Source organism: Zonotrichia leucophrys, chromosome 2 (genome assembly GCF_028769735.1).
Source record: "Zonotrichia leucophrys gambelii isolate GWCS_2022_RI chromosome 2, RI_Zleu_2.0, whole genome shotgun sequence".
In the NCBI taxonomy this organism is placed as follows: domain Eukaryota; kingdom Metazoa; phylum Chordata; class Aves; order Passeriformes; family Passerellidae; genus Zonotrichia; species Zonotrichia leucophrys.
This window is the reverse complement of record NC_088171.1, coordinates 134628470-134649751: the sequence shown is the minus strand read 5'-3', so window position 1 is coordinate 134649751 and position 21282 is coordinate 134628470. Positions and strand designations below refer to the sequence as shown.

The 21282-nt window shown below is 35.6% G+C and overlaps 1 protein-coding gene across 1 annotated transcript in view; it reads right to left on the bottom strand.

Annotated features, from left to right (window-relative positions):
* Window positions 1–21282, bottom strand: part of MMP16 (matrix metallopeptidase 16) — a 167680-nt gene that overhangs the window by 38274 nt on the left and 108124 nt on the right. Inside the window, exons 5-6 of the mRNA XM_064706549.1 lie at window positions 8422–8583; window positions 5265–5482 (exon numbers count right to left, since the gene is read on the bottom strand). Of these exons, the coding sequence (XP_064562619.1) occupies window positions 5265–5482; window positions 8422–8583 (380 nt within the window). The remainder of the gene's footprint in view (window positions 1–5264; window positions 5483–8421; window positions 8584–21282) is intronic.

Below are 21282 nucleotides of genomic sequence, written 5' to 3'. Positions count from 1 at the left end.
TGAATTAAAGCAGCTCTCCTTCCCTGATTAGTTCAAAATTGGCAAACTCCATCAAGCTGTTCTTCCCAACATGATACAAAAAAAAGGCAAAAGGGGTCTGCTCTCTGCAGACATAGCTACTTCTGAACTACTGTTCCAAGTCTTTTACAGCTAAGATGTTAAGTGGTTTTCCCTCTCAGATCACAAAGTGCCTACTTCCTCAGGATCCTCTGCTGAACTTTCCCAGGCAGCAGTTGACAGCTCAGACACCCACAGCATGACACGACAAAAACCAGCTACACAAACAGACCACAAGAGCTATGAAAAAAAAGTCTGCTTTCAAATACAGTGAAATCAAGTCTCATACTATAGCTATTTCTTTGCCTCTGCTTTCATTAGTATTATTTTCCCTCTGTCTCACATATTTTTAATTAGATTAAATAGCCAATGCTAAAATGCTTTAAAAGTTTCTCGTGTGTTTACCACATACCAAGAAACAGATTTTTTTTTTCCTTTTGTGTTTAATGGCATACTCTATATAAATACACAGTTCTAAGAGGGATATTAAATGGAATCTATACTGTTACGTATGAAAGCAATCACAGTCTAAACTAATGCCAAGGAGTAATTACAGCCTAATTTACTTGGCTTGTTTGGCATGTCATAAATGTTTTTACAATGGTTCTTAGCAGATCAAGAGTCAGAAAACAAATTTCTGCAAGTTGTGGAGAAAATACTACAGCCTGTTAAGGACTTCCTCAAACTAGTTCTATATTCTACCATCTGCAGTGCTCAGAAGACATTCCTCTGAGCTGTAAATAGTATTTGTCTGTTGGACAAAATTCTTTATCTAATACTTAAATTACATGTCAACATACACCACAGTATATGAAAGTAGTTAAAAAATGCTGTTCTCCAAGGAGTTAACTTTTCCAACATGAATACTAAAACAATTAGAGATTATACAGGATGCATTCATTTGTTTCCTAGGGATTTAGCGTTAAACAAAGGACCAGTGCAAGCTCTGTGAAATGTTCTTCTGTGAAACAAAAACCTGTGTCACATAAAAAAAGGACAGTAACTTGTCCCTCTAATTGATGCTTATGAAGGACAAATTCAACATATGCTTACTTTTTGAGATGCAACTTGCTCAAGAAAGCAAGATATTTTTAAATCTGTGAGATTGAAAAGAACGTAAAGGAAAAGGATATTGCCAGCAGTCACACCATTTGATGAAGAAGAGCTACAGGTAATTTTGTTGCCATGGAACAAAGTCTGAATTGCACAGGACACAAGGAAGAAAGTTGAAGTGTATGCTGCAAACTTCTTCACTAATGTTTTTTTTCTGCAGACCTTAGACAATGGGGTTTCTTCTCATGATGCACTAGCCCTGGAGGCACTCTCAGGAGACATTAATAAGACAGTATTGTTGGGTACCACATACTGCTGCACACAATGGCTGAGAGGATTTTCATTAAAGGCAGACACTGTCATCCTACTTTAATTTCATTAAAGGCAGACACTTTGCATAACTTGCCCAGAAAAGAAAGACCTTTCTTTTTTCACCATTTTCAGCCATTTTTCTGTGTACCAGGGGACTTCTAACTAAACAGAAGAAATGGTTGGAAATGAGTGTGACAGCAAAATGGTAATTGTACAGAGTATAAATACAGAAGCTAAGAAGCTATCCAAAGATAAAAACTTGGCACACATGAATTTTGGCATAGAATTTCTTCTGTCCTGATAGTTCCTTAAACCAATTCAAGCATGAATCAACTAACAGCAGTATTTATCAGCTGGTGACAACTGAAACCAATAGTTATGATGCATTGATTTTAACAAACATTTTCATTGCATAGCATACTGTGTCCCCAAACCTTACAGTGGGCAGGGACATTTTAAGGGCATCTAATTTAAACAATTCTGGAAGAAATCCTCTCTGGACAATACATTTATTTGTCAGTGATATTGATATGTGCATATTTTGGCATAAAATAATTACCTTTTCTTTAAAATCCAATAATTTCTACCAAAAAAAAAGTGATCTGTAAAATTATTTTTTTTATGATTATTGGAGAATCTTTAGTAAGTTGATTGCTTCACTTTTGCATTTAATATTTATGTTAGATCAAGAAGAATTCCCCTGTTTTTCATCTTTATGATCCTAGAAATTTTATCAAGTGTTTTTAAGATTGTTACTTTGCCAAAGTGATGGCAAAACAATAAAAAGGGATGGATAAGTGTAAATTGCATTTTCTCCTTAAATTTAGTGTGATTCAGTTTTACCCTGGGTATATCCATTTGAGAATGCCATATAGTCTTAAAATCTTAAAAAGATCAAGAGCCAAGGGAAAACAAACTTTAAATTAGTAATGTTTATCATCTACTATGAAAACCAACAGTGTACCTCAATGTGTTAGATTTCATGCTTCAGTTTTATGCTTAAATTACAATTTAATTATTCAAAAGGGCTAAGATTCTTCAATTCTGTGGCCAAGTTCCTAAGCAATTTCAAGGATTATTTAAACAAATCAAGCTCCTGAGTTTGAGACTTGCCCATTGGAAAAAAGAAAAAAAGGCTATTTTCAATTTGAAATCAGTATATGGTATACTTTCCATTCAGGATGTAGTAAAATCTGCCACTACACAATAACTACAGACCTCTGGATAAAGACAAAGAAAGAAAACGTTTCAATTTGATTAGCCTCCAACTGTATTCATTAAACTCATCTGGGAACTATCCAGCAATAATTCTTCCAATGAAGGTCATAATTCTTCTTTAATTGTTTCCACCTGGTACAGTACTGTCATCAATCCCCCGTTCTCCACCTTTCTGTACTTGGCTCCCAGCCCATCACTCAAACCCTCCCAGTCTTCCCTTGCACTATCATTAAGGAGCAAGGGAAAAGAGGCTTGGGTTATTTTTTTTTTGTGACAGATCACAGAATCTCCAGCTTGGTTTCCTCCTTTGCTGGATGATTTCTCTGTGTTCAGTCCCTATTTCACCTCTTAAGAACGAATTCCTGCCCTTTTTCTGCTGTATTGAGACACACTGAGCTTTTCCTTCTAACCTGTCTCACACCCCAGGATTCTACAAAGTTGACTTTTCTAACTCTCTCTTTTTTGCCCCTTTTATAGTCCTCCCTTAAAATCATCCCCTGATACTCCTTCAAAAAATCCCAAACAGTTAATAAAAATCATTTAGCCGACAAAAATCTTCACTAGCAAATTAATTCACGAAGAAAACACTTAAGGATCACTAATTCAGGCATTCAAAGACACTCATTCTACAAAGTCAAAATCCCTGTACTCAGGCAAATTCCATTGCTTAGCACCCTAACCCAAGGCATGCCTTATTATGTTCCTAGGCATCCTAAGGAGAAAAGGGAAACTGCAGGACCCTAAAGAAATTAACCTCAACAAAGGTGACCTCTTCCTTCCCTTCCTAGCACATTGATTTTATGTTTGCAGTGACTTCATTTGGGGAGTCAGACTGTATACATGAAATCCAGAAGCGTTCTGTTACTGCTCATTTTTCTCTGAGAGACTTTTATCATATTTCCTCATTGGAATCATCATGAAAGGAATTTTGATTCTGGAACATAAACGCAGTCAGCACACTAGCAAGTATACACACTTTATAGTAAATATGTGGTGTTAGGCAGTAAGCAGTAAACATTTTTGAAGAAAACTTAATTTGTTTTCAATCAGATGAGATAAGAGTGATTATTAATGGAGGTGAATATATTTATCCAGGAACACAGCCTTGCCTAGACAGGAAATTTTGTATTAGTGGAACAGAATTTCTCAGTTTATTGATTTATGTCTAAACTAAATGAGAATATGTTCTATTGCTCTTGAGGTGGATGACATGAGATTGAAGTAGGTATTTTAATATCCTGTTTAATGTCAAGTTACAAAATTAGGTTCTTCCTCAACCTTTGAGTTTTAGTCATAAAAGACTGATGGTTCAGGACCTCCCAGTGTTTCACCATATACCATCTATTCAAATGCAATGGGCTGACAACCCTAGGCTGTTAAAATCCTTAGCTGTTTATGGGAAAAATATTTCCTGTCCATTGGATTGTGAAGTTAGCTCAATAATTTTGAATGAATAAATGTAAAGCTATTTGTACATGTTTTTTAGATATGCTAAAGAAAGTGAAAGCCTGGGTAGCATTGCTAATAAGGTTTATCTGGTAAAATGGATTATATAAAAAGAAAACATACGAGAGAAAAGAGTCCTATCAGAAAAGACAACAAAATTGAACAAGGAGCTTCATGTTTTGGGACAAATACATTGTTTTTCCCTTGCACTTACACTATTGCTGAAGAGACAATGCTTATCTAGTCACATGAAAAGCCCTTCTTCTCTACCTATAATACTGAAGATAAAAAGGATCCTATCACACATTTACAAAACAAAGATCTCACACTTCCTATTGCTTAAGCAAATGTGACATACTATTACTTAAAAAAAAAAAAAGACAGATTATCTTCTTGCTTTTTTCTGAATCTTTTGCACAAGATTACCTGACAGGAAATTGGTTTAAGAGACTGAGCAATAATGACTCTGTAATTATTTCTCCAACATTCATTGCCTTCTGGAAACCATACTGCAGATCATCCTCCTAAAGATACCTTTGATGTCCATGAGCCTCAGCAAAGTGCTTCTATTAAAAGACTGCCTTTCAGTCCAATTTGTTTATTTCAGTTTGTTGTATATACACCCCATTATCAGCTCAGAGCAAGAAGATGAATGGACATAAATAATGGCACATTTGCAGTAAGAATTTTGTGGCAAAGACCTTTAGTAAGGTATTGTGGTTTCAATGCAACCACAACACAATGACAAACTTCTTTATAAATGACAGACCTAATCATAAAGTTAAAATTATAGTTCCATGAAAAAAAGCCAAGTACTGAATTAACAGTATCTACTGTATGATGGCATGTGGCTGTATTTCTAACAAAACCATCCCTATTATTCATGAATTGATTTACACTTTTTATCTTTCCATAACATGCAGTATTTATTTACCCTTACATTTTGAGGCATTACAGTTTCTGCTGACAGGGGTATTTTCTTAAAATAGAACATTACAGCCATCCCCTGCTAGATGTTTAAGCCATGTGTATGTTTGTTTTAAAATTTTTTTCTTGAACTTTCTAACCGTGAGCAGGCTGGGAATGTAGAGTCATGAAAAATGAGAGTTTGCTTTATAAAAAAAAAAAAGAGAAATGTAGACATTTGATGTAGCACTGAAAAATTCACAGCCTCCTACCTTAAAAACAAACATTTCCCGGCGAAGAATAGCCAGAGTGTTGAAGTTCCCATCACAGATGTTCGGCTTGGCTCCGGGGTAGGAAGGTTTGTCACCAGTGGGTGGCCGGGGAGGTTTTGGTTGCCTGTCATTCTTCCGTGGGTCTGCTGGAGGGACTGAACGATGTGGGGGCACTGTTGGCAGAGGTCTGGTTGGTGGTGGTATCCTGTCAGGTGGACCTTTAAAAATACAGCAGCTGGATGTAATATACAAACCCACTAAAGGAAACATACACAACAAAGCCAGCTGTAAGCTGTACAAACCCAACAGTGAAAGTGGCATGAAAACGTGACCTGACATACCTTTCTGATGTTATTAAATCACTGAATCATAGAATCACAGAATATGCTGAGTTGGAAGGGACCCACCAGAATGACTGAGTCCAGCTCTTGGCCCTGCCCAGGACACCCCAAGAGTCACACTGTGTGTCTGAGAGCATTGTCCATTGAACTCAGTCAGGCTGGCGCTGTGACCACTTCCCTGGGGAGCCTGTTCCAGTTACCAACCAGGCAGTGCTTATAAAGGGTACTAAGAATGACTACAAAACCAAGGAAAATAATTAATTTTCATTATCTAAAATCTTCCTTTTTGGAAAAACATTCTAATAAAACCTTCTAAGGATGCTTAGGCCACCATCATTTCAGACGAGAAATAGTTCAAAGCAAATTATTTACCAATTGAGTTCTGATAACAGGACATTTTCTCTTGTACAAAAAAATGAAAAAAGATCTTGTTCCTTATAAGATCATCATCAGTCAATAGATTTTCAATGTATATTTTTAATATATAGTCATCAATTCACACATGCACATATGTAGCATACCTGCTACTTACTACTGACCAAATTTTTAGATCAAGTAATGTCATATTTATTAGAGACAGGACAATCCCAGCTTTTTCCAATGTCCTTTGGTATGTACAGCAGCTCCTAAAACTGGACCTCAAGTTCTGGGCATGTATACAACACACACACCCCATCATCCCCCTGCCATGGTTGACATATTTTCTTCAAGTGAAAAACTAAAACTCTGTTAAGCAGTCTTAAAACATTTTTCTTCTTCCAAATATCTTATTTGAGTTTTATGAAATTACTATCCAACTCATAGTTTCTCTACCTGCAAGTCATCAGGTCATCCCAGACAGATACTGATCATACCCTAAATGGCATACTGAATGACTTGAAATGAGTGTACTGAAAATGCCTGCCCCTCTCTACACATATCAGCAACATTTATTTTTCATGGACAAAGAGATAAGAAGCTTCACTTATAACTTCATGTCTGGAAACAAGATGAATGTTTTAATTTTTGCTCACTCTATTTAGGCCTCTCTCCAAATAATTTAAATAGATAATACACTTTGACCTTAAAAAGAAATGCTGTTTCTTTAGACCACTTTCAGAAACACTTTTGAATAGTAAGATAACTCTAAAACTGCACAAATGACATTTGAATTTCTGAGAATTTTATGAAAAACCACATACTTTATAAGAAAAAAAAAGATGGATTATGTACGGAAATCTTAAACTTGCCAAATGGTTGTCATATGATTTAATAAGGCATTTATTTCATTCACAATTTTAAGACTTGTGACATTTATAATTTAAAGTTAATAACAGTATTTCAAGGAATACTGCAGACTAAAGTGATTATTTTAATAGGTGTGACATTTTTATTGAGACATATGATTCCAGATCACATCTTGATTTTAAAGGGAGCAAAGGATTCAGTTTGCAGTAGCTCATGTTGGAAAGTTTTTAACCCCAAATCAAAGTTTTTTTATGCCATTTGGTGGTGATGTCAGATATTACTTCCCAGGGGTAACACATTTTTCCTAATGTATAGCCCACAGCTGTTTGAGCTTAGCAGCTACTTTTCAGCAAAATATTCTTGTCTAGCCCTTAAGTCTAGACTACCAACTTATGAGGTCATGAGAAACAACCTTCCCTCCAGCTAATCACACAGGAAAAAAACCCAACCAAACAAAACCTGATCAGCCAGTCATTCTGAAATTGCTATTTATGCTTCACAAAAATATCTATCTGAGCTTGTGAATATGATATTTTAAAATTCTTGTTACTATTACACCATGGAGTCTGCAGATTTCTAGTTAGCAGTACAGTAATTCTAAATGATCATAGCTGTTCTTTCTAGTAGGATGGATAAAGAAGGAATGGCCCTCACAATATTCAACATAAATACAACAAACTATACAGGAAAAACTGGAAGTACAGAATTTAATCCAGTGCAGATTTAATTACAGAATATTGAGCAAGGCAATATCAAATTATATGCACTGGATAAAGAACATTAACATGGAGATACAAGAGAATTTTCAATTCTGAAAGTCAAATAAATCTTTAAAGAAAAAAAACCAACTTAAACTATTTAATATATACCAACAGAATCAAAGTCATTAAAACCAAAACTAGAGCTATGTCTTTGGAAGTTTAAGGGATAGTAATATGGGAGATAGTATTACATTCAACACAATCACAATTACGCTATTGTTAGTAATTTGAAAAAATTCCATTGTCTTGTTAAATGCAGAATTTATTTGCATCACAGGTATTTTATATCAGGCCATAAAAATTGAAATGAGCATATTTTAAAGAACTAGTCCCTTCTTTACCCTCTGTGGGGACTGTAACACTATTTTGAGATCAATTTGTTATATATATCATAAGAAAGGGTATTTACAGGACCTCAGATTTTGAGAGAATTTTTCTGTATTATAACTGATAAAATGAGAGGCAATCAATTCATCCAGTTACATGAGCTTGGACACCTGTGTAAATAATCTCATTATAGTTAAGCACTTGCATTTCTTAATATTTTCATAGTTTGGAATAATTTTGATTGAATTTTCTTTATGGATTTTTAAGACATTTAAAATTACTGTTCCAGATGAGTGCAGATTTGAATATAAGTTTTGAACAGTAAGAAAAAGAGTAAGAGTGTCCTCAAAATCTTTGGATGCTTTACTCACACAGAGACTCTGGCATAACAACTGGTGAAGTCTACACCAATGAGCCCTTTGGAGAGAGGATATGGCCAGGAGGACCTCAAAGTTACTCTAAACCAAAAAGCCTGTGTTGTCTGATGAGAACACAACATACCATATATCTTCTGGATGCCCTGTAAATCGTCATTAGGTAGTTTGAAGTTGTCAGTTTCCATATATTGGTAAAATGGAGCCATGATTGCAGTGGGATCATTAGAGTGTTCCAAGCCTAGAGCATGTCCGAGTTCATGAACTGCAACTAGAAAGAGATCGTTTCCTGTGAAGAGAAGGAAAGGAAAAAGACCTTTGAATCCACAAAGGTAGTAAAAAAATAACACACATGGAGAACTCTGGTCTTGCAAGATGTTTTCACTGCATTCCACAAGGTAATGTGTAGTAATTAATGGATCATCAAGGATAATGTGGCAGAAAAGGCAGTTTTCTCTCTTTTTTTTTTTTTTCTAACAAGGAAACCATTAGGCTATAATGGTACTCTTACAGACATCATAAACATAAACCTTTTTTAATTGATATACATGGTAATTTTAGGGTTCAAGTGTCATAGTTTATGTCTAGGCTTTCGTGCAACTTGTGACTTGATGCTGCCATGAGCCCAAGTAAAAATGCTTTCATCAAGACATAGTTCCAATAGAAAAATATCTTGGCTTTGTTTGGTAAACTTCACAAACTGAAGACTACCTATTTAGGATAAACCCCACAGAGAACTTAGTCATTCAAACACTTGTAATCAGATCCCTGCTGACTATATGTAAATGTTGTCCATTTCTGAATCACTGTGACTGAAATCCTAATGAGGAAAATAGATGTCCTCATATATTCCCCTGTGCAATTCCTTGTAATAACTGTAGTTTTCTATTTAGGTTTTAGAGCTTTTTTAATTTTTATAGGACTAAAGAAAAACCCCAAAGCCATGCACTCACTGCAAAATATAGACCAGTTTAATGCTTTTGTTATTCTCTTCTCAAAGTATCTTTAAATTTTTTATTACAGAGTATTAGATAAAACTGGAACATTTGGCAGTAGAATATGGCACTCTTCTGAAGCAAACACAAATGAAAGCCAATGGGATCTTTTCTAAAAAAAAAAAGTTTCAGAGCTGGACCTCTATGGTATTATTTCTGTCTTTTTTTGCTCATCTAAGATTTTGTTCTGCATATCTTTCTATGAGTCTTTCATACAGATTCTGTTGTACTTAACCTGTCACAAAATGAGACTTTGGAAAAGTGGTTCAGATCAGGAGGAAGATTCCAGCTGTCTGAAAAGGGTCACATCCAGAATATGGCTCATTTCACCACGTAGAGATGGGAAGAACCATCCTCCAGAAGTGTGATCCTGTACCACTGACAAGAGAAGTACTCTAGATCAGCAGGTTATGCTGACCATTTAATTTTTAAATGCTGAACTCATGTGAAACTGGTGTTACCTATAGTAAGTAGCTTGTTGTTGAAAGTATAAATAATGAAAGGCTTGTGCTCTGGCCTAATAGTCATATATTGGTTAGGAATATGAAAAAAATGCTCCACCTTAACTCTTATCCTATAAGCTTTAGATTCTTTAGGGATAGACAGTTATTTTTCATTTCTGGAACTTGATCTGGAAGTACTTTTAAAATGTCAGTGGTAATAATATTAAGTTGTATCAGCAACAAAATTGCATGTATATACATTATAGAACTTTGAGGACATAGTTGACAATATTTCAATTTCTCAAGCATTTCCTCTTGTTGACACAATAAAATAAACTTTATCCAAAGCATATATGGAATAGGAAACACTAGATGCCTTCATGATGTATGAAGCCATGCTGATGTCTGTAAAATAAATTTTTGAATGAAATAATGAAAACAGACACAAGTAAAACTATATGCTCAGTTCACAGTCTTCTCATAACTTCTGATTCTTAATTTGAAAATATGACAACTAAATGTTCTTGATCTTCCATTCAAAATAACTGTGCAAAAAAATCACATCTTTCAAAAATTAATGTGACATAATGTGCTTTTACAAATGAGAAGTTTATACTATCATTTATAATTATGTGTTCTCCAGATGAAATGTTTTATGACAATATTTTTCTTGGATGCAGCTCTTCTTACAGCAAAGCAGAATCTCAATGTGCTGTTTCAATAGTTTTGATAAGCCTGACTGTCCTGGTGACAAATGCTCTTGATATCTGAGTCTGGCCTTCCATATGCAGACAAAGCTGATCTTGACATCATCTCATATGAATAATACACAGCTTCTGGAGCTAACATCAGCATAGGAAGTGATGCACAGAAGGAACTTTGTAAAGGTTTTCATTCTGCACTTATAATGGAATAATTAATGTAATTTTAAATAATCATAGGTTGAAGATGGAAAGACAGAAAAGAAGAGAATGTTACTGTACTACAGCTTTCATACTATAACGAAAAGTCTCACATTATTTTTCAATTCTATTCTGAGTTGTGTGAAGGTTCTAAACAAGGCTTATTAGGAGGCAAAATTTCTTTCCTTGGTATTAACTTGAATATTTAAGAAACAATATTCTTTTTTTTTCAAACCTTCTGAAAGCAAATTTCTTTCCTGTACCTATGCTTTCTACATCATAACTAAGAATATTAACTAAGTCCTATATTAAAAATGCACTGACACATTGGCCACATTTTATTTACTGTATTATTCTCAAGTTGCTTTGAAATAAGAGTATTTATTGTACTAGTACCATTAGGCTTGTTACTGTCAGTGCATGAAACAGTTTTTTACATGTTATACCTCTACTTTTTGAGGGAGGAAGTCTGGGAAGTTACCTAGTTTAATTTCTAAAATTTCAAGAAACTGCAGTTAATCAACAGTCTTGGAAAAGACCACAATTTCTATTTGTGCCAGTTATGGAATACATGAAGAATCAATACATCCTTTGATTCTCAGTCCTTATTGAGTCCCCTTACAGATTTCCAGCAATTTTGCTCCATGTTGATCTGAAAGATGTGAAATACATAGTAAATGGGAAATAAATAAAACTGACTTTCAGCTACTGACATATCCTTTTTCCAGAATGACAGATAATGACCATATGGTAGAGCAGTTCTACAGTAGTGCTAAGGGACAGTAGGACCATGTCAGACAACAGATATCATGCAGAGGCTGCCTGTTTCTCTTTTCATCTTTTGGATCAGGGAGATTATGTAAAAAGAAAAAGAAAAAAAACCAAAAAACAAAAGTGAAACAAAAAAACCAAACAAAAAAGAAAAAAAAAAAGGAAAAAAAACCAACAAAAAAACCCCCAAAGAAACCAACCAACAAACCAAGGAACCAAAAACCCCCAAACATTCCATTCAGTATCTGACTGTCCCTCAGGATTTAGTAATTTCCACCTCATGCAATACAACTTATAGCCATCAGGGGAGCCATTAAGTGTGGCAAAGGCAGAACAGCCCTTGAGCAAATTAACAAGGGGGAAGGGAGAAGGTCAGAGGAAAGAGCTGGGAGAATAATATTCTTGCCTGGGGTGACAATGATTTAACAGGGAACATATTTTCTACTCGTAGCCAAATAGCCCCATTATTCATAACAATTTCCACCAAGAGTCATGATTGTCTCCAGGGCATCCTGAATTTGAACTGACCCAAATAACTTAGTGCAATTGAAACTCAGGTTTAAACCAGCCCAAGATGAGCTGAGTCCAGTACAGGTAGGGCTTTATTACTATCTGAGTTTCCATCCTTTCTGCTTTGCATACGATTAGATTTCTCTAATTAGGCAACAATTATTCAGTGCCTCTTAGCTTTAGGGATCAGACTTGCCCTGAGTACCTCAAAGTTAGTGTAAAAAGCTCCCGAGAGTGCAGAAGGACAACCTTCTGTAAGACTTGCTCTTTTTCTCAAGGCTGCACAGAAGCGTACTTGAGACAGCAAGGTCAATGGTAGCCCACCTTCAATTCCTTGGTCAGTGCTCAGAATAAGCTGAAGTGTACAAACAAGTGAGCATTCATATTCAGGCTAGCTTTGCTATCCTATCCATACTGGGGAGTTTTTACTTTTCAGTTGCCACTGTTGAAGGAATGAGTCCCAAATCATTTTGTATTTCAGTATACTTTATCCAAGTAGGACATATTTCAGTCCACATGGCAAAATGAAGCACCATCACAAACTTGAACAAGTCATAGCAGAGTTAAAATGCATATGGCTACAATGATTTTTAAAGCAAATGTTGCCACTGAAGATATACAGTGGTGAGTATTCACTGTCACAGTCTCAGGTGCATCTTGTATACCCACAGAGTAGTAGGAAAATATTGGAAACTATATTGCACAAGTCCAAAACTTGTGTGTCTCTATTCTTGTGTTCCCATTAGCACGGAGATTTGGAATAGAATGGCTGTAAACTCAAAAAGTTTGTGATTGTTTTTTTTTATTTTATCTCAAGTCTGATTTCACAAGTGAAGAAAAAAAAGATACCGTGTGTAAAGAGCTAATGTAAAATTATTATTTTTATACTGACACTTTTCTCTGAGGCTATAAACTATTTTAGGCACTAAATCTGCCTGACTTTACAAACACTGCCCAAACTCCAGAATATAAATATGTATTAATATATCAAATATTCAACAACCAGCAGTGTGGATCATGTTGTATGGGGAAGCCTTTCCCTGTAGCTAATATATACACTATTTTTTACATCTACTATGTGAAAAGCTAATATGTTTGTCCACAGTAAGCTAGTAAGAAAACCTAGTTCTGAAGATAATAATTTCCATTTTAAATGGTATGTGAGTTCAATTTATAAAAGCAATAACTTAATGGCTTAACATGTGACCTCAATTTTGAAGACTTCTCCATCCCAAGGAAAAGAAAAAGAAACCCTAGAAACTGAATTTCAAGTTACAAACAATTGTAAAAATACAAAGATGCTTTATACATAGACATAAACTTTTTCTTCCAAAGACTATTTTATTTCAGTTTTCATGATGTAGATAGATGTTTTCTAATTAAAGTCACATCAAACTGAAATTTAAATCTGCACAAGACTTCTATTATAGTCCTATTACAACAAGACAGTGTCTCAAAGGCAAACTTACAATTACTTAGAAATATTACACACACACAAAATAGCTATTGCTTTTGGTTTGATATATGCAGAATTTTCATTTTCATTATTATGTTCCTTTGTACCACCTGATGCATCCAAACAGCTGAAATGCTACAAATTGTAGAGTAGGAGCCTTACTCTACATAGCATATCAAAAAAAACCTAAAAAAAAAAAAACAAAAACAAACAAACAAACAAAAAAAACCCTAAAAAACTAAAAAAAATCTTTGGTAGCTCTGTTATTATTATCCTTTCCAGACAGGTCAGAATTTTGAAGATGCTATTTCAACAGTCAGTCACAAAAGCAGATTCCTTCTCTCTCTGACCTTATTACAATAGAGCAGAACTGAGCAAATATATTATGCATGCACTTACATAAGCACCATATATGCATATATATATGCTATACTGAGAGTATACATGGACCTAAATATAAATCATAGGAATACTCTTACCCAAATAAAGGTGCTACATTTTCCAGTCTAAGAAATCATATATAGTTGTGTGACATTATCTCAGACTTCTGCCATTGGCATTAAAATTTGGTAGCTAAATGTTCATTTTGGAAAGAGAGTTTTGCTAAAAGATGGATGGAACACCTTTGAAAAATTAAGAACAGAACTAATTTTTTGTCATTTTAAATAAAAGCGCATCATACAGAGCATATCCACTTTCTGGATGAACTTAGCTTATCTATTTTTTACACACTTTATTTTAAACAATCATTTTCAATAATATATCTATATATTTAGGCTTTTTCATTGTGACAAAATACAGTGACATAAAAATGTCTTCTTCCACCCTATTAATACATGAAATGCATAATAAACTCCTTTCCAGTAGGCATAGTGAGAGATATATATGCATGTAGGTGTGTTATATATATATATTATATATATATATGCAGACAGGACAGGAGGTACAGACAGTTTGTTATATACAAAGTCTGTTCTAATTACAATGTCTGTAATTTAGAATACCTGCACCCATATGTGTATATTTTTGTTAAACTATTCTATTTTGAAAAGATTAAAAGATTAGTGTGAAATTCAGAATTGCTTGCTTGAATTTTGACAAGGCCACATTACTACAGAGCAATGCTGTCCTCAGGTGACTCAGATCATTGATGAGATATGAGGAGAACATTTGAGTTTAGTGGCCTGAGTCTATCCTGGCAATGCTTTACTGTTTCTGCATATTTTGGGCAGAATTTAGAAGTCAGAAGCCCACTTTCTTTTATAACACATATCAGCCTGTACTTTAGAAGGCAAAGACATGCAAAAGACAAGAATTCCTGACTTACTACTTAGATCTGTTACCAACAATATTCTACAACTTTTAGTAAATTGCTTGAAATGGGTGGAATTAATTACTTTAGGTATTCTTTAATTTCTTTTTATAAAAAGCATGGATATAAGAATATTTCCACTTTTTTCTCACAGTTTCAATCACTAGTCAAAAAATCAAAAACTGAAAAAATTTGCAAACCATTCTGACAAATGAATCAATACCGACTTCCCCGAAGAGAGACAAGTGAAGCAGCTAGAGATGATCCTAGGGGAGGCAGAGAAAACATGAGACCTTGCTTCAATGTGTTCTTTCTGAAAATACGATGCTTATGGCTTTATTCCATGCTTTGAGGAAACCCTGCTGTGACAGGAAATCTAGCAAACTTAACAAACTCCTACATTTATGTTGAATCTCTTGCTTCCGGGATCAACTTCTTCATCACTCAGGTCCACTAATGAATTTGTATATTATTCTCAAATGGCATTTTCATTCTACTAGTAATAAAGCCATACTGATGAACAGAATGAAAAGAATTTATTTTGGGTGTTTCCATCATTGTGTTTAGACAATGACTATCTTAAATAAATTTGACTTTTAATGGAATTTTTCATTTTGCTAGAAAAGGTCTTCATATTACAAATGTTGCAAATACTGTAATAGCCTTACCTATTTATACTCTTTCCTGTATTTTCTTTGTTTCTGTTTTTATTTTTAGTGGGAAAAATAAGCTAGAGAAGTACTTAAAACTGCTTTCTGAAGGCTGTGAAAATGAGCACATGCTGGGATTGAGAATTTGGATGTGTACATGAGAAGAGCATGTATCACACAGTCCCCACCTGTCCTCTATGTCTGGTCCTGTGGGTCACTCATGTGAAGGGAATGCACATCTTTCTACCACTCCTAAGTGGCACTTTGGGTGAGAATAAATGCAAGAGAACTTTAATTGTGCATGAGGCTGTACTAAAATTGAACCCTTGTCTTGACAAAAAAATTGTAGGGTTTGTCTCTAAGCCACTCAGCTAAACTGCAGGTTTGTTAATGCAATGGCTTATTTTGTTTTCTTTTTATTAATTTACCCCTATGTTCTGTGTGTCTTCCTATGAAGAAATATTTGTAATTTCTAGGAGGAAGGGCAAAGTCATAGTGCAAATATTCACAATAGATGTAATCTGTCATGGGACAGAAATCACAGAAGCATAGAATGGTTTGGGTTGGAAGAGGCCTTGAAGATCATTCAGTTCCAACCCTCCTGCCATGGGCAGGGACACCTTCCACCAGATCAGGCTGCCCAGAGCCCCATCCAGCCTGGCCTTAAACACTTCCAGGGATGGGGAATCCACAGTTCCTCTGCGCAGCCTGTTGTAGCATCTCACCACCTTTTAGAAATCTGAAAGAGTCCTAGAGATCAATGAAATCCCCTCAACAGAATGCTAACAAAATTTATTTTATGTGTAAATCTTGTGTTGGATAAATGTTTGTTTGATAATTTTTTTTACCCTGTACCAGTAAACTGCTGAGAGTAATTATAATATCATCTAAATTAGCTCACATTAAACCCAGCAAAATCAGGTTATTATTTTCATCAGCATACCATTGTATCTTAACATAGACATAAGACTTTGAGAATTTTTAAACAGCAACATGGTGGTTTGTGTGTATATATATATATATATATATATATATATATATGTAAGGTTTTTATATGAACAATTCTTCCTTTACTGTTACTTGGCTTTTTTAAATTCACATTAAGAAAAAGTCAAGATGGATTTGTCCATGGTTTGGGTCTTTATCATTAAATTGATGATAAAAAGAAGTAGGAATTTTGAATCCTAATTGGCAAAGTGATTAGAAGAAAAAAAATCATTAAAAGTTCTCTGATCTGAAAAGAAGACAAGTTTTCTAAGAAGTCTGCAGACTTCAAAGAGAAACCTGATCCAAGTGTGCACCATATTTTAAATTGAGACAACTTCATACTGGGGATCATGTATACAGAGAAAGTGACAGAAAGACAAATCTGCTACTTAGGTCTTACTTTGTTAAAATTTACTCATATGAAATGCTCTGATCTATTGGAGAATCGGCTGCTAAGATCCCACGATTCTATATCCCTGTACATACAGCTGTATGCCCCCCATACAGCTGTATGCCCCCCTAGCTGGAATTCTAAACCTTTCCAGAACAGGGGAATATGATCAGTTCGCAGCAGTGACTCTTGGCACTTGGTGGTGTGGGGATGACTGGGCCCCTGCCATGGAGGGGCAGCCTCCAGGTGACAGACTGCCGAGTGTCACAGACATCTTTTCATAAAAATCCTTTCTTTAGGATTTTTCCACTTTCTGAGAAGCTGTGGCCTCAGCAACAAAATGTAAACAATGGTTATCTGCTGCTGTGGAATGCAACAGGTGCATCTGTGATTAGTCTTAGGTGAATGTTTAGATTTACTGACCACTCACGGCAGAGCTGTTCTTGCTTTCTGCCTGGACACAGAACTTTGTTGATTCTTTCCTTTGCTATTCTTAGCTTAGCAAGCTTCTCAGAATTTTTCTCTCTATTCCTATTAGCATAGTAATAATGTAATATATAGTATAAAATAATAAATCAAGCCTTCTCAACATGACGTCAAGATTCTCGCCTCTCTCTTCACCCAGCAACCCTTGCAAGCCCTGTAACAGCAGAGGGCAGAGCAAAGGGTGCTGGAGAGGACAAGATGGTCAGGCAGCCCAGTCATACTTCTGGGCCTCCCAGCAGAGGGAAAACTATGCAAGAATTTGCTTAGAGAGGAAGATGAAGGCAGGAGTTCATTGCCCCTGGCAAAGCGCAGGAGAGATTGGACAGGAGAGTGCAGGCCAGGGCAGAAGTCAAGCCTAGAACTTCCCCTTCACTGAATTAGAAGCTCAGCAGGACCCCAGCCTGCAGCAAGAGCAGTGGGCCCCAGCAGGAAGAAGGGACAGTACCAGATACTCCGTGTTTGATGGCTCTCACACCAGAACTTCCACACTCAGAAATGTTGGGACCACATCTCTGCAAGCCACTGTGGCTAGCACTGCCAGCATCACAAGTGATGATTAAAAACAAAAAACAGCTGAGGAGTGACTGTTGATTATATATCTATTTTATTTGCTAACTCTTCCTGAAGCTCAGGCCCTACTACTTTTGCTGCTTCTGCTAGCACTGCTAGCTGGAGCACAGTTAAAAACATTAATTCCTTGTCTTTACTGGATCTTCAGCTTCCTGAATATCCCATTTCCTCACACTAACCTAGTTTCAATCTCTAAACTGCATCACAAGAAAGGTGCTCTGTATGATTCTTAGGAAAGGGAAACTAAAAGTATGTTTACAAATTACCATACTCCAACTTTGCATTCTAAGTTTCAGAGGCACAACCCACTTGTAAATTACGATATTCAGGCCAATATGAGTGTTTGTCTTGCCATACTGAGGGGCAGGGAGCAGCCTATGCCTGCAACTGCCCTTTCTGACTGCTATACTGAACTGCTCCCAAAACAGCCCCCTCTGGGGCTGGGACAGATTTCTTTTGACCCCAGTTAGTGCTGCTATTTTGAAGCTCTTATCACTACAGTTCCCCTATAATCTGATATGGCATGATTCAACATCACTAGTGCAAGTTATCTAGCTACTCAACACTGTAACACAAACTTCTCTACCTGCACCTCTCACAGCAAGAGATGAGAAACAGGTATTTCAGAGCATGATTCATCCAGTTTGTTTTAGACACCTACTTCAGGACGCAACAAACCTTACCCAGGAAGGCAGTATATCTCTCCTATAACTCTAAAGGGACTCCATGAGATTAACTCAGACATAAACATCAACATATGGTCAGATTAATTCCACCCCCTCAAGTCTTCTGGCTTTCGACTTAGGTCTTTTCTTTTAAGTCACTGGCAAAACATTAATTATAAAGTACAGGACATGGACTTAAGTGATATACAGGAAGTACATATCATAGGCTGACTTGAAGGAGAGACTTAAACCTTAAAAAAAACAAAACAACCAGACAAAAAATATTTGGAACAAAAAATGTTGCTCTTTTAACTTATTTGGATTTTTTTTTCTGCTTTCATCTTTTTTCACAACCTAATGTTTTAGCTGTATATGTTCCCAGATATTGGTGTTACCTGTTCAGCATTTTTTGGAACCCAAACTGTTAGGAAGAATTCTAAATATAGATAAAAAAAAACATTTTGGCCTCAAGAACAAATATTTTGGGCATTTTGAAGTGAAGAATTGTCAGGAAAAGCACAAATTATACTCTAGACTTGGGAACACTATTGTAGAAAATCTTTCATTTGTTAATTATATACTATTCTTAAAATTCAGATATAGTATTATCTTATATTTTAGGGTTATCTACATCATTCTACTTTTTCAGAATGCATGAACTTCTGCTTAATAAATAAATATGTAATTAAATATGGAATTACTGCGTAATTCTTGTCTTGTTCTCTCCGGAAACCATGACAATGTCCATATTAATTGGCAACATGATTTTTCAGATTTTCCCCCTAAAAAGGCAGGGGAAATGAGATGGCAATGCAGTAATAATATTCTATAGAGAATCTTTGGTATTTCCTAAATCTATCTTGAAGGAAAAGTCTCCATTAAGAGGTCTTAGCAACAAATGGAGACTTGAGGAACCCTGGATTCAACGAGAGTTGGAATGCTAAGCCTGATGCCTGTTTTAAATGACTGAAATGTCACTTTCTGTCTAAAGAGAGAATTTGAGATTCATAGATCATGCCTCTGTCCTAAACTACTGCTTCTAGGAGACCAGACTGAAAAGACAATTAAATGATTTCAAGCCATTCATTCATTAGCTGATTTTCTAGTTGTAAACTGCTTTTGAATTATTTGCAATAATAAAGGGAATTTTGTGTCTCTTTTCTTTTTTAACTCAACATGTTTGAGATATGGTTTTTCACAAGCTCTTCAAAGCAAATAATCTTTCAAGAACGTGAAATTCAGTCTCTGGTGTGAAATCTCATAGCTCCTAAGGCAGTTCCTCTATTATTAGCACTAATATTAGTTGGTATCACGCATTTTAAAGAAATATTGCCTGATGGTAAACACTTATAAAATGCATAGAGAATAAGAATAAAAAAGCACTGGAACATGGTGAGGTTTTTTTCCTTTTTTCCCCATTCTCTAAAGCTTTCTGAAACATGTAAGTTATATGAAGCTCTCTTAGATTCAGTACTCAAAATCTGTTAAGCTTCTTTCTAAAAGTAGGAAATAATAATGTAGGAGTATTTATTTGTTTGGTAGGGGATTTTTTTGCATATGTAGTGTTAGGGGGGTTTTTTGTGTGTGAAAGGTTGTGGAGTCATAAAAACAATCATGAAAAGGTTGGCCCACATTTTGTTTGGATTCATTTAAAATAAATGTATTTGCCTGAAAAAAAAAGGCTTCCCAATGATCTTTTCTCATATACTGCAGGGGGAAAATGAGAAAGACAATAAGAGAAAATGAAGCCAAAAACTCCAAACCGGTTAGCTTCAACTTATTAATCACTACAACAAACATTTTTCAACTAAATTTTCCCATGTAAACTCAGTTCTCCTAATATACTTGTATGAGGGTCTGATTAAATGAATCCATTTTGGTAGATAAACTTGACTTCATTGTTGCAGAAACAGTTGTTTGAGACAATGACATCTTTAGAATAAAAAAAAATAAAGAAAATAAAGAAAAAAAAAAGGCAGGGTTTTTTTTTCAGTGCTTTTTAGGTGCAAATGCTGCCAAAATTGTCTGCAAGGACCCATGCTGCTTTTCAGCTAGATGTTTCCTTGGCAGCAGAGTCGATGTAACAGACAATGTGAACTTTCCTCATTTATTTCCATGCAAAGTCAGCCAGATCCGCTTTAACACTTTTCATTAGCAGTTTAAGATGGGCTGGCTGATCACAAACCGAGGCAGATGGCAAATGCAAGCAAGCAAGCAAGTTCTGCTGGCCCTGGTGTGTGGGAAATAACCTCCAGTTGCAGTTTGAATGGATAGCTGAGTTTGCAGCTTCCCTAACTACTCCTCAAAGGATTGCAAAGATCTGTGTTTACCTATGACACGATGGAAGCAATATGCAACTCAGTGGCTCGAGCTCTGCTGCCTTTTTGGTTTGCAGCCTGCATCAGGACTGTCTCTAGCAATTATGCTACACTTTAAATATCACCTTGCTTCTATAGACATGAAAAGCATGATGTACGATGTGCATCTTGGTCTACAATCCCACTGCTTTAATTAAGAATTTCACGGAGTCAATTCTCTTAACATATTCCTCAGCCTCTCTTTCAGTTTGCATAATAGGGCATATAGAAATGCTAGGCCAAGAAGGAAGCTGAGAATAAGATATTACACACTGAGAGCCCCTGGGATGTATTAAAAGCATCCAGTCAACATGAGGCTGGATTCATCCACAAGACTGCTTTCACTGACTGCCAGTTTTAAACAGATTTCCCTTTTAAAAACATGCAAATGAAGTGCTTTCCTCAAAGCCATAAGGGTGTTCCACGAAAGCAAAATTGTCCCCAAAAATTATAAAAATGAGGTGGGTACTTTGCCAACAGTTACCATTTTCCA